General features: G+C 39.7%; 2 protein-coding genes across 2 annotated transcripts in view; one reads left to right on the top strand and one right to left on the bottom strand.

The window, feature by feature from the left end:
* LOC110056616 (visual system homeobox 2-like) lies at nt 1-9,940 on the top strand. Its single transcript, XM_020763130.2, has 3 exons — nt 1-393; nt 1,064-1,284; nt 8,844-9,940. Exons 1-3 carry the CDS (start codon nt 156-158, stop codon nt 9,237-9,239), a joined length of 855 nt encoding a protein of 284 aa, XP_020618789.1. The 5' UTR covers nt 1-155; the 3' UTR covers nt 9,240-9,940.
* LOC110056615 (MAP3K12-binding inhibitory protein 1-like) overlaps nt 9,683-13,141 on the bottom strand; it is a 10,305-nt gene continuing 6,846 nt past the window's right edge. The window contains exons 8-10 of the mRNA XM_020763129.2: nt 12,483-12,580; nt 11,515-11,574; nt 9,683-10,322 (exon numbers count right to left, since the gene is read on the bottom strand). Of these exons, the coding sequence (XP_020618788.1) occupies nt 10,248-10,322; nt 11,515-11,574; nt 12,483-12,580 (233 nt within the window). The 3' untranslated portion in view covers nt 9,683-10,247. The remainder of the gene's footprint in view (nt 10,323-11,514; nt 11,575-12,482; nt 12,581-13,141) is intronic.

Here is a 13,141-nt window from a genome sequence, read left to right on the forward strand (position 1 = left end):
TAGCTAATTATGGCCAAATGAAGATAAAAGTGATTGCAGGAATATTAAAGCTATCCAGATATATTTGGCAGCCACGCAGTAGATATCACATCCGTCAGCACACGGAGTCGGTCCAACATTTTCGGTATCGCCCGTGAGAAGTTTTATCAGCGAATATGAACCGAGAAGTGCAGTTTTGCTTCGCGATTCCTCGGTCCGAGCCATTCCCTCCTGTGAAACGTTCATCTCCGATTCACTCTTTCGCCATCCATGACATCCTTGGCCTTGGAGAGAAGAATTCTAAGCCGAAGGAAACCAGCCCCCAAAATCCAACCCTGGTAGAGTGTTTTTCACCGATTGCGTCGCGTTTAGAAAACCCGAGTTTAGAAGCCGACAAGACAACTATCATATCAGGTTAGTGGTGTTCAGCCATAATTTATAGTTCGTTATGCCAGGATCGGGTTTCGTTTAACTACTTTTTAAACACTCCTTCGATGACTCTTTTAGCGGTTGTTTCGCCCTGGCCTCCCGTGCCATTATTGGAGCAAATGATCTTGTAATGGTCTGTAATGCCCTAATTAACAAGCGGTGTTCATTTCAAGCCTTCGCGGATTGCTTCAAGATCGCGTCCAAACCAGCGCACATGAGGATTTCCCTCCGTCAACTTCCTGTCCTAGTTCTAGTTTTACCCTTGGTGAAACTTATACTAGTTCTCAAATTGCTCGGTGTTTCGACGATATTTACACCAAAATGAGTGTGGTCTTCCTTCAAAATATTTGATTGTAGTTTAATGGCTTTCTAACTAAAGCCCACATCGCTAGCAGCTGGCGCACTAAATTGTATGATTTCACAAGAAATTTGCTCGGGTTTGTATTTTTCATTTCGTTATTTGTCTTCTCGATTACTGCACAATTTTACGCGATGTGTCATGGCGAATTTTTGGATGTTAACTCTGTTTAATTTCTATATTTAACTGAAAATGACAGATTTACCTCCAGTAAGAGCTTGCTAATTCGCAGAAATAACAACTCGTTAAAAGTGTCTCGTAAGCCGTGATTAAAACGCAATATTTCATCCTTCGCAGATCACAGAACGGAGGAAAGCAAAATTGACAAATGCGGTTTCCTGAAGAGCGACAAAAACGCAGCGAGCAAGAAGGCACCTAAGAAGCGAAGACATCGAACAATTTTCACGAACTACCAACTGGAAGAATTGGAAAAAGCGTTCAAAGACAGCCACTACCCGGATGTTTACGCCAGAGAAAATCTCTCTGTGAAGATCGAGTTACCAGAAGACCGAATCCAGGTACGCAGAGATTAGATGGAAATTAATTTCCTCTAATTTTCTCCAGCTACATTTGTGCGCGCGCGCAATTCAAGGAGACATCTTCAAAAGAAACCTTATTTTGCTGTTAAATTTTTAATTAGTCCATTTCACCTTCCCTACATCGCTCGACTAAGAAACCATCTGCTGCATTTCGGCGAACAGAAGTAATCTGGTTTTGTATTGAAGCGCTGTGTGTCTTTTTTGCGACCGCCACGGAAAGAAAAAGCAAAGAATGAAAACAGCTAAGCGCTGATTAAGGTACAAATGGGTCTGACCGTGTAATGTCGTACCAACTTGGCGGATTTGTTTTGTTCGCTCCGATGGTAAAAGCTCCGGGGAAAAAAATTAGTCGCAATTGGCATTCATTAGCGTTCATTAAAGTTATGAACTCCTTTTAATTACCGTAATTACACGCCGACCTGATTTAGACTAAGCAGGTGTTTTTTCGATCTGACAACAAGCAAGGGTTTCAATAATTCTTTTTTCCTGAAATAATAATAATAGTAATAAAATCGAAATCACAACTCACGTCAAACAACGCTCGCAATCTTGAACCATATCTTAAGTCCACACTTGAGGTAAATTAAAGAAAAAAAATAAAATTTATTATATATATATATTATTTTTACCTCCATGCGAACAAAGGGGTTGCCAACTGGTGCGAAAAATGTTTGTTAGAATATTAGCTATTGTGAAAAATTGGGGGAAAGTATGCCCTAAATGTACGCTTTCGACTTTATTCATCGGAGAATTACATCGGAAGCAAGGGTGAAAGAGGAACAGGCCTCGTATAATAAAACCCTAATTGGAAACTGTGCACCGTTTCCACTTTGGCGCCTAGTTTTGGGGCGGTTTCACCCTATTTTTTTTTTTTTTTTTTTTCATTAGCTTTGAATTTTACATTTTTAGACTGTCATTAATTGCTTTTTAAATTATAATTTAACGTCCTTTTCGGTGAAGCCATCAAGTTGATTTAGCGCTCTTAAAGTTTTATTATTGCGTAAATATAGCACATTGTACAAGAATACGGCGGCGGAAATATGCCGAGATAACATGGCACACGGTGCAATAACACTAACAGGAAATATACACAATTCTAATGAAGCTTGCATAAGGGCGAGAACCGAGTTGTCTCAATTTCTTTCTCAAAGTTGACATTAATCAAGTCTTGGGTTTGCGAAAGAGTCTTTTGATCTGTCACGGTTTGCAAGTTAAAGCGTATTAGGCTAATGTAAGAATTTGACTAAGAAAACAATCTTTGCCACATTTCCTAAAAGAGCCATTTTGTTCGAATCGCGTTTCATTTGAAACTGCAAAGTTCTTCTACGTTGAATCGCGCACACACGCGCGGTTTTCTGTTCGCAGGTTTTGTTTTTCCTTATCATTACATCGAGCATTAAATGAAAGAAAAATTGACAGGCCAGTTTCTCACAAGTACTCCTCTAATTACTTTTAAAAGAATTCTTGAATCCTGCCGGAAAACCCCCACATTTCAATAACCTTTGACAAATAATAATTAACGAGTTAGGTTTCGTCTCGAATTCTCTATCTTAATTTTCTGCTCAGTTATTGTAATACCGTTGATTTCCCAAGGAAAAAAAAAACAGTTTTTCGTTTTCTATTTCCTTCTAATAAAAAAGCCGCCACAATTGGAAGTCTTTCTGTCAAACATGTGCAAATTTGCTGCACCGTTTTCGCGACAGAACGCGTTCGATCCATTTACGGAAAGCTCCAGCTTAATTCGTTTCGACAACAGCAGAGGTTATTGTTACTTGTGATGAGATTCAAACTGTGTCGCCCCACAGAGATGGTTTAACGCGGTTGTTTCATTCGGATTAATAGCTCTATTCAGCTGTCGTAACATTTGAATTAGTAATCCAACACTAGCAGTGTAAGCGAGTGATCCGTGTATTTCGATATCGTTTGAAACATTTTAGCACGCGCGATTGAAACGAAGACCTTTAATATCAACACCATAGAACTCCCGAAGAGTTTGAAAAATGGGGTTTTCAGCTATCGGAAGCTCTACAGCTTAAAATTTCACCTTTTCAACCAAGGAAAAATGAAACACTGCTTAGAAATTATAAAGACTGATTCGGAAATAAGTCAAGCAAACGTCTTCTATAAACTTTACCATAAATAAAAACAGGGAAAACGCCCTAATTCTAAAACCGGGGATTTTCAATCCGGTGAACGCTCAAAGCAGAATTTTTCCGAAATTACTGATATTGGAGAGGCACATACGAAATTCAAGAGATAGTGTGCCATTTTAAAGTTTCTCAGATTTTATTACTTTTTGCCATTTACACTGACTATATTCCACACAACACCCTTTCATATCGCAAATCTTTTCAGTCACGCGCACATCAGAGGAAACCTCGACCAAGGAACTTGGATCCTTCTAAGAATTAACGGAACTCGCTTAATTACCATTGACTAAAAGAGTAAATAATCAGTTCAACATTATTTCGAGTCTGCCAGCTAATCATAAGAACTTTCAGCGATATCTCTGCTTTCTAAGCAAGCCAATTTTCTTATTCTTGACCAGAAGTTGCAACTATCATTGAACCGCTGAGATGCAATCTTAGGCAGCGGCGAGTATTGTTCGCCGCAGATCCTTCAAATTACCAAATTACACTGACTCCCTAATATGAAACGGCCTAAGTTTATAGAAAATCGACACACTGAGGCACAGGCACAAATGATAATGCTCCGAAAATGTCGAAAAAACACCGACATTTATTCAGAAGGGCACCGTTACAACACCTTGGTTTCAAGTGGGTTACACGGATAAATTTTTCACTTACCGGAAAAGATGGTCGCTATATTAGAATGAACCCTGAGGTTACATAAACTTCGCTTTATTTTTTGTTTGTTATTTTGCTGTGTCATTGCCCACAGGCTCTTTTGTAAAGCTAATTTCGACGAGGTGCCGGTCGCATTTTTAAACGAAAATTTGAAGAGTTGTTTTGACTGAGCGTATGTACTAACTAGCTTAATATCCGTCGAGAAACTTGTACACTTTGTCGAGTTATAAAACGCAGCAAAGTTTTGCGTACGAATGCGAAAAGGCAGAGATATTGAGAAAAATAAACACCTCAATCGATCATGTCATCGTTAAAAGATTCTAATGCCGCCAATTTGAAGTAGAACTTCGCGGAAAAGAACCTTCTCGTTTTTAAATGACCTTTAATAAACCAGAACTGAACACGTCCGGCTGGAACGAAACAATGGCTGCCATTTTCGTCTTTCAACTTTTACCTGAAAGAAATTGCTATCACTTTTTCGCCGCTGTAAATTTCGCGGAAAAAGTTAGTGATGAAAGTTAACGTAAAAGGGACTAAACAAGTCGATGTTTTCTCAAATTATTTCGAGTGTTATCGCGAAATATAAAATCAAAATTATTGAGCGCGTAGTCGAAAAGACTGGCAGGGTGCCCTGACTTCCGTTTTGTTTTCATATTTAAAACTCACTCGGACGTAGACCTTGCTGATATCAATGCCCTTATTTTAGATTTTCTAGTCTTCCCAACAAACACTCCTGTAAAACATAACATTTCTTAATCAGCGCTAATAAAAAAAAAGCATTATAGTAAGCTAAAGTTTAATTAGGCCTTTAAGAAGTTTCGAAAATCGCCGCCAGGAAAAAAATATGCAAAGTTGTGCTAACAATGAACTTGTCCAGTTTGAAATTCTCAAATTTTGTAAATGTCACTCGCAACAATCTTTCTGTAGCTAACAAAGTACGTATTGATCAAAAATAAGAATTTTTAATTTTCAGAAAGGACCGACGCAGTTTTTGTACGTTTTTGGAATTGTTGAGTCTGCTCTAGCTGCACACAAAGGGAGGAAACCGTAATCACTTAGCGGTCGTGCTATAAGTTTTTTTATGCACCTGTCGTTTCCCGACTAAAATTGTTTACCTACTTCACCTCATTTATACACTGCACATTTACGTCTAGTTTGAAACGACTTGTAAACGCTTGTAAGAATGCTTTAAAATAAAGAATACCCCAAAACTAACGCTGCAAGCACAAACGGAGAAGAGAAAACCACCTTGGACCATGAACAAAAAGCAACTTCGAAACTTCGAAAACACAATTTGAAAACTCTCTCAATTTTTCGATGACCATTTGTGATGCCACCTCGCTCAGTGTATGTTAATAATCGATCGTTACGAAATGAACTAAGAAACTGGTGAAAATATGAATTTCGCTCCAGGCAATACCGAGTAATGAAACTAGTTGGCATAAAAGAAGACAGCCGAAATGTCAAAATCTTCTGAAAAGGAAGAGTGGTTCGTATCTCTATATAATTTGTTAGCGTAGTAATTTAAGCCTGCAGCTGAGATACCAAACTATAGGACTGAATAAGAGAGCGGGTATTCTTGAAAAACATTAAAACTTTACCCCATAACCTGATTCAAGCCTACCATTACAAACAACGTAAACAAAACCTATTTACACAGTCTCTGAGGATTGTTTATAAACATCAGCACAAAAGTTGCCAAAACCTGAATCAAAGTCAAAAATTTGTGACTGGGATAAATTCAACGTTCCTCTTGCAGGAGCACCAGCAGTTCTTATACATACGAATTGCTTAAAAATATTTCTGAGAAATACATTGTTTCTCACAAAGTATACGAGATGTGCCTACGTTTAACAAAACCATAAAATTAGTTTCGCCTGTTCAGTTTTCGCAATAAAAACTGGTTGATTGGGCTCAATAAGACGTATTTACTTCTTAACGACAAACAATCATTTTTGTCCTTCTGTAATTAAATGCTCCGACAAAAACAGAGAAAACCAAAAAAAAAAAACATATAATAATGGAATAAGCTATTGGGAGTAAAACGGAAGACAAAAGAAAAAGATGTGTCTACAATCCAGCAATGGCAAGCTTCTCTTTTAAGTTAATTTTAAACTGAGCATTACCTTTCTTTTTTTTGTCACGCCCTGATGACCGGCAAGTTAAATTAACCTATTTGGCCTTTCCAAGGGAGGAAAAAAGCTATTTATTTCTAAATTTTCTGGGTCCATTGTCATTAACCGTTCCCGCTTAATTATTTCCCTTTCAAGTTAACCGTGACGTAATAATTCTAGCTTAAGAAAATTGTATTTACATGTTTCCGACAGTGCAAGTTTAAGTTCATGGGGTGTGATTCCGGGAAAAAGTTCCGCAACTTAAAATTGGTCACGTCTTCAAAATATCGAGTAATTCTTTACGAACCAATGTAAGTGAGAACTCGATTGATCTAAGGCATCGCTTTTTCGTCTTTCTTTTATTTTTTGGATTCTGTAACCAAGTTTAACTCATCTCACTGCAAATTAACGTTGATAACCTTAATGGAATCATTCGTAGCCTTATTTGAATAACCTGGATTTTCAAGATTGAGTTGGAAGAAGAATTTTAACCGAAAATAAATTTCAGTCATAGCATAAAAGAAAAGAAAAACTTTTTAAACATCGCATGCCTTTAATCGAAACAGAATTTTATTAATTACACTAGCATGCCTCGTCATTTTAGGTCGCGGTAAATGTACAAAGCTACAAATTACCAAAACTGCCATTCAGAACAATAACACGTGCTAACAAGCGAAAACAAAAATATCGCTGTTGAAAGACTTCTTGCTATATAAACTGGTTCATCGTGCAATAAAAGCCAAATAGAGACTATTATGATTAACTTTCTAACAAATAGTGCGCACAAATGAGGTTCTAACAGCCACGTAAACTCATTTTAACGACCTCACGGACTGTAAATGAAGACGCTGATTTCTTTGCAATAATAAAACGGTTTCTAAAAGAGCTCATTAAACATAAACTGAACACACCCCTCGAAAAGCAAAAATTAATTTAAGTGCCAAGTAAACAACGATTTCTTTTTAATAACGCGTAATTCCTGACTTAGAAACCGCCAAGCTCATTACAAACAAATCGAGCAGATTTCCGCAAAGATAAAACGAAATTCGGAATATGAGGAAGAACAAAATCGGACCAACATGACCCGATGCAATGTAACACGAACTGCTATGAAAGAGGAAGTTAATTTATCGGATTGGGAAATTAATAAGTGGAAGATTTACTTGAGTCGGCAGCCCAAGGGACAGATTATCTATCTCAGCGATATTATCTGTAGGGAAATTGTAATGTAGATGTCTTTGCACGGAAAAGGAAGGCGTTGTTTTTTTCACGTCTTTTCTCATGCTATAGACTTGCTATCTTCTGTTTTGACTAAAAACTCCGTTATCAGAGCTATATAGAGAACCCCGCCTTACAGTCACCTCGTTAAAAAACGGTCACTTTTTTTGTCCCGGCGAAACCCTGATACATTTTCTTATAAGAAAACCCCGGTAATGCGGTCACCCCGTCAATACGGCCAAGGCCACATGCTAAAACCCGATCTGCATAATCCCTTATAATTTTACCCCCGTTTACACGGCCACTCGAACCAGCTATGTTCATCTTTCCGTTGTTAATATTGTATGTACTGATTGAAGGTTTTTGTTGTTGTTTTTTTTTAATTATTATATTGTATTCCGGATGCTTACTCAAGAACAGTTGTTTAGAAGTGCAATTGAGATATCTCTGTTAATACATCACTCAATTTAGACGAATCATGACCAAATTTTCATGGCCCGCTGGTCACGACCGGATTAACGGGGCTCTACTGTATTTACATGAAGTCCAGGGCGGTCGGCCTTCATCTTACCCTAAGCTACCGAGAATACTAGAAATTAAATGTGATCGATTGATACGTTCGAAAAAAGACAGTTCATTTTCAAGTTTTTTTATCTTGTTAACATGATTGTCTCAATTTCCTGAATGACTTTAGAGTTATTTCTTTTTAATGCTAAGAGTCCAAAAAAGTTGTCCCCGCTAAGTTCTAGGTTGGAACTAAATTCAGTTCTTAAACATCTTTATATCCTAACTTTCCATTTATCGAAAATACTTGAGTTTTATGGAAACTTAAGATTGAAATAAATCGTAAAAGGCTTATGTTAAATGACCTTGTAATTTCCTAGTAAAGAGCTTTTTTTTTAAAAAAAAAACCTCTTCAATTGAGGATATTGTACAAATGTCTTGATGTAATCCTAGATTCTTAGAACTAACATTGAAAGGAATATACGGTTATCGATGGGAAAATTCGGTTTCGGGAAAGTAAGGGATTTATTCCTTTGTCTGGTCAGTACTTGGAGCCGACTCTGTCATAGTTTTGAGTTAGTTGGTCTCATGCTTAGTGCGCTTGTCCCCGGATCGAGCGGTCCGGGTTCGAGCCCTGGCCGGGGACATTGTGTTGTGTCCTTGGGCAAGACACTTCACTATCGCAATGCCTCTCTCCTCCCAGGTAAATGAATTTAATGCTGGGGGTAGCCCTGCGATGGAATTAGCATCCCATCCAGGGGGAGTAAAAATACTCCTAATCGCTTCATACCACAGAAACCGTAATAAGGCTCCGACCTGGTGGGCCACTTGGCTCGTATGCAGACTTTACCTTTACCTTAAGCACGAATTAATAACTGTATGTTCCTTTCCTCAGGTCTGGTTTCAAAACCGACGGGCAAAATGGCGCAAGAAGGAGAAATGCTGGGGTCACAGTTCGATCATGGCTGAGTACGGCCTCTATGGAGCAATGGTACGTCATTCCTTACCCCTCCCACCTCATCTGACATCCAACTCGGCCCCATGGCTACTCGGCATGCACAAGAAAGCGAAGATAATGGAGGAGAAAATCAAGGTGGAAGGTTCCAACGAAAATGGCGATGACCTCAGGTCACACAGCATTGCATCACTGAGGCAGCGGGCTCAAGAACACAATGCTGCAGTGAAACAAGAACACGAGGCCATGATGCAGGCTTACAAACACGTGCCTGAGGAGGGTAGAAAGCCATCGGACACAGGCTCCGATGAAGAAGACGAATTGGAGGACTTGTGACTACTAGTGAAGGAATATCACTGCTCAAATATTCACTCAGACAAATTAAATTATGGGGTGTGACTTTGTCATTTTACCGCTGTGGCTCAGTCAGGAATGAACAGCCGCGTTCAGTGAAGGCGGGAAAACTGTGAAGAACGCCGCGAGTGTTTTCCGCCAAAATTCTTCACTTTGATGAAGGCGTTTCATACAAAGCAGTTAATTTATTGTTTTGACTTAAGTGTCCTTCGATTCCATCGTATTACTGAGCTACGAAAAAAAAGATGAGTTCCCCACAGCATTCGTGTATAGATAAAATATTAAAACTAAGCAGGACAGGGACGGCGGAGCCAGGGGGTACGGGGAGGGGCTTTAGTTCCCCCAATTTCAAGCAAAAAATACATGAAGTATTAATTTTACAAATATCTCCAAACCCCCTACAAGTTAGCGCCTCTGGCGATAGCTTGTAATAACAACAACAACAACCATTTTATTTTGCATAATACATAGAATATCATTCAAAACACGCTCTGCCATCCCTGCCAGGGAAGAAAAGATAAACTGAGAAAATTGTCAGTTCCTCACAAAAATATGCAGAAAAGAGCATGAGCGGTAAATCAAGTGACTTGTAAATGTTGTACATACTGGAAAAGAGTGAGACATATTTATTAAATAGAATGTTCATTTGAGAATGAGGCAATAAAGATTGAGACAATGCCAAATGAGCAGTGAAGAAAACTGATGTTAGTTCAGACACTGGTTATAATATGTATAAATGTTCGCCAAAAAGCAAATTTTAGGGAGGGAAGGGAAGGGGAGAGGACAGGACAGGACAAGGTAGGGGGGGGAGAGGAGGGACGCACGAAACCAGTTTCCCTGGGAAAAAATACATTTCCAAGATTTCACAGTTCGTTGTGTTACAGATGGTATTCCAAAGTGACGCTGTAAGCTAAGGTGAAGCTCTTGAATTCCTTTCGCCTCGACCGTGAGAACTGAACTAAATCTGAACTTGAAGCGAAACCGAACTGTTTATGAGGCATGTCCCTTGGAGAGTGAGTGCCGCAAAGTTCTGATCCGCTCATCAATCGCATCTAACGTGAGGTTCTGTCAGTAGAAGAAAAATATCGAATTCCTGCTTTGTAAAGCGAAGTACTGAAATCCCCCGGGCTCTAAGGGAGGGGGGTGGGGGGGGGGGGAGATCCCATATGAAAAAGTGGGGATGCTCGTTGGAAATTTATATTAAATCAGAAACCTATAGGCTCCTGATTGAAGACCTAAAGGGGATCAATCTGGGCGTGTCTCGGGATTTATTTGACCCCTTAGAGATACACTTAAAACGGAATAGGTTCGATTACCAGCCGCTGATCAGGAAAGGAGCCCACGCTAGTAGACTGTACTCGAGAGACTGGCAGAAATCGAGCCTACAAACGGAAATAAGAGCGTTCCTTTACTATTATTTCTTCGATTGCACCCTAAAAGATACTTTGACAGCTAAAAAGTAGTGGCGCTTCGTCATGATCACCCTAAGTGAGATCAGAATCCTTAATTTATATCCCTAAGCAAAACAACGAGCATCCCCGACATTTTCAAATTGCAGCGCCCTCCCCCATCCCCCGCCCCCGAGACTGAAAACAACCCAGATAAAGAAAAACCCAGAAAAAAACAGCCGTTGCAGTTGGTGACTGAGGCTCGCTCCCGGGGGGAGGGGTACCCCCTTATATGGGCTATATAGGTATGTGCGGCCCCAAAGGGTATGGCTTTTCAGCCGTTTTGGTCATAAATAGGGTATGGTTGTTGCACTCTAGCCTTCATATGGGTAAGTTTTTAAGAAGAAGCCACTTTTTCATCATTATCGAAAAGAAAAACAACAAAAGCCCTTCACAAATTATGTTTATGGTAACTTAACATTGGTCTGAACTAGGGAACCAATCATAACGCAGGTCTGAAACAGGGTTTTGATTTAAGGGTTAGATCATAAATAGGGTTTCGAATTTTTGGTCAGGTCATAAATAGGGTAGGGAATATCGCAGATTTTGGTCATAAATAGGGTAAGGGTGTTGGGAAGCGGGCCGCACACCCCCACTCAATTTTTCTGGAAGTACCTCCCCCGGGGCTCGCTACTGACAAACTCATTATCTGTTTGGCTCAACAAGCGCTTACTCTTGATCGATAGAAACTTAAGCTCGGATGTTGATAAAAGATGGTTTAACTTGGGTGTCAATGAATAAAAATTCAACCGTAAACCGTTATCTGGACTAAAATACGAAGAGGTCATGCTAAAAAAGAGTTTGTTTACCTGAGTAGAATCAGTCATTTCTCCACTTGAAGATATTCGTCCATGTCTCATACTCTGAGCCTAAAAATCACAACGAAAGAAATCAGTAAACACCTCCAGCGAAGATTTTGGAAAAAGAGAAGTACTCTCAGTCTCCAATCCCGAGAATTGGAAAGAAGCGATCTTCCTTTTATGACTTTTACTACCAGTATATAACTGCATTATATACTGGTGAAAAACGCGGGAAAAATTGAAAGATGGAAAGCGCGGGAAACATGAAACGGGTAACAAGATCGAGAGAAACATGTACTGGCTTCTAAACGCGGGAAAACACGTAACCGATGGCAACGGCGCGAAACTTGCACCTGAATGTCAACAAAAATATCGGACCAGGGTATTGGACGATTCAAATTTCGGACAAAAAAAAGCGTCCGAAAATTTTAAGCGACCGAAATATTTACAGTACTTTATAAACCTTTTAGTGGCTCCAAAGTTCTTAGTTTTCTTCATGGGGCGAACTCTAGCTGAAACTTCTTGAGATACGTAACGGTTTGATGGAATTTGTGTTATATTCTCGTCCGCAGTGTCACAAGATCTCTAAAACCTTGAAAGTGTAGTGAAAACTTTAATTTTCACAGATGCTGTTTCAAACTAATTCAACTTTTGGAGGCGTAAATTTACTTTGCTATAATTCAGCAATTGAGGTGCCCGAAATTTTAGTCAGAAATTTGTCCGAAATGAGATAAAAAGTGTCCGAACATTAAACGTGCGAAATCAGGAACGCCCAAAACCTAAACGTCCCATTTTTTTTCATGTAGATCAATTTCTAACTTCTCTTTAGTTCAGATAAAACAACCTGAAGTCTGAAACGTGTAGACCAGAAAAAGTTCTGACGGACAGGCAAATTTTTTCATAAGAACACAGAGAGAACAAAACAAACATCAGGGAGAATTAAGATGCTGAAAGTGGAAATCAGAGTTGATACTCACTTTTTGTCTGAAGTACTCCGGCGAGAGTCCTTCGAGGTGCAAGATCTTTTCCTCGAGATCGGCGAGTCTTTTGTACACGTCACATGGAACAGGCCTCCCTAGACATGACCACAAAAGTAATAAAATATATGTTTGTGGTACGTATCAAGTGGGTTTTGCCTCAAAGGAGATCGAAAGGGGTTGGCCGGCGGTGGGGGGCGGATCCCGTTTCCCGTATAAATTTTAACAAATATTTAGGGCAGCAGGGATGGCACAGTGGTGAGAGCACTCACCTCCCACCAATATTCCAGCTCGGTACCACATGTGGGTCGAGTTTGTTGTTGGTTCTCGCCTTGCTCCGAGGGTTTTTCTCCGGGTTCTCCGGTTTTCTTCCCTCCAAACAAAACTTCTCCAAATTCCAATTCGACCAGGATAGAGGACCTGCATGAAAACCAACTAAGGCTGATGTGGCTCCTCTCTAAATATTTGCCCATGCCACGTGTCACGCATATACCTCTTACCACCCTCTACTCAAGCAGGCCCAAATGAGACTCACGCGGCCCCACGCGACCATCTGATGACAATTATCGCTGGAGTCAGCTGGTGATACTCGATGAGCGCCAAAACAAGTAAACAAGAGCTTCTAAAGTTTCAGCTACTCTAGTACAAGCTTTGCCCAT

Source organism: Orbicella faveolata, unplaced genomic scaffold (genome assembly GCF_042242905.1).
Source record: "Orbicella faveolata isolate gen_17 unplaced genomic scaffold, um_ofav_v1 contig_24, whole genome shotgun sequence".
NCBI lineage: Eukaryota > Metazoa > Cnidaria > Anthozoa > Scleractinia > Merulinidae > Orbicella > Orbicella faveolata.

Coding starts and splice junctions, on each gene's coding strand:
- LOC110056616 (XM_020763130.2), top strand. CDS start 156: ATGAACCGAGAAGTGCAGTTTTGCTTCGCGATTCCTCGGTCCGAGCCA. Junction 394..1,063: donor CAAGACAACTATCATATCAG/GTTAGTGGTGTT, acceptor CATCCTTCGCAG/ATCACAGAACGGAGGAAAGC. Junction 1,285..8,843: donor TACCAGAAGACCGAATCCAG/GTACGCAGAGAT, acceptor TCCTTTCCTCAG/GTCTGGTTTCAAAACCGACG.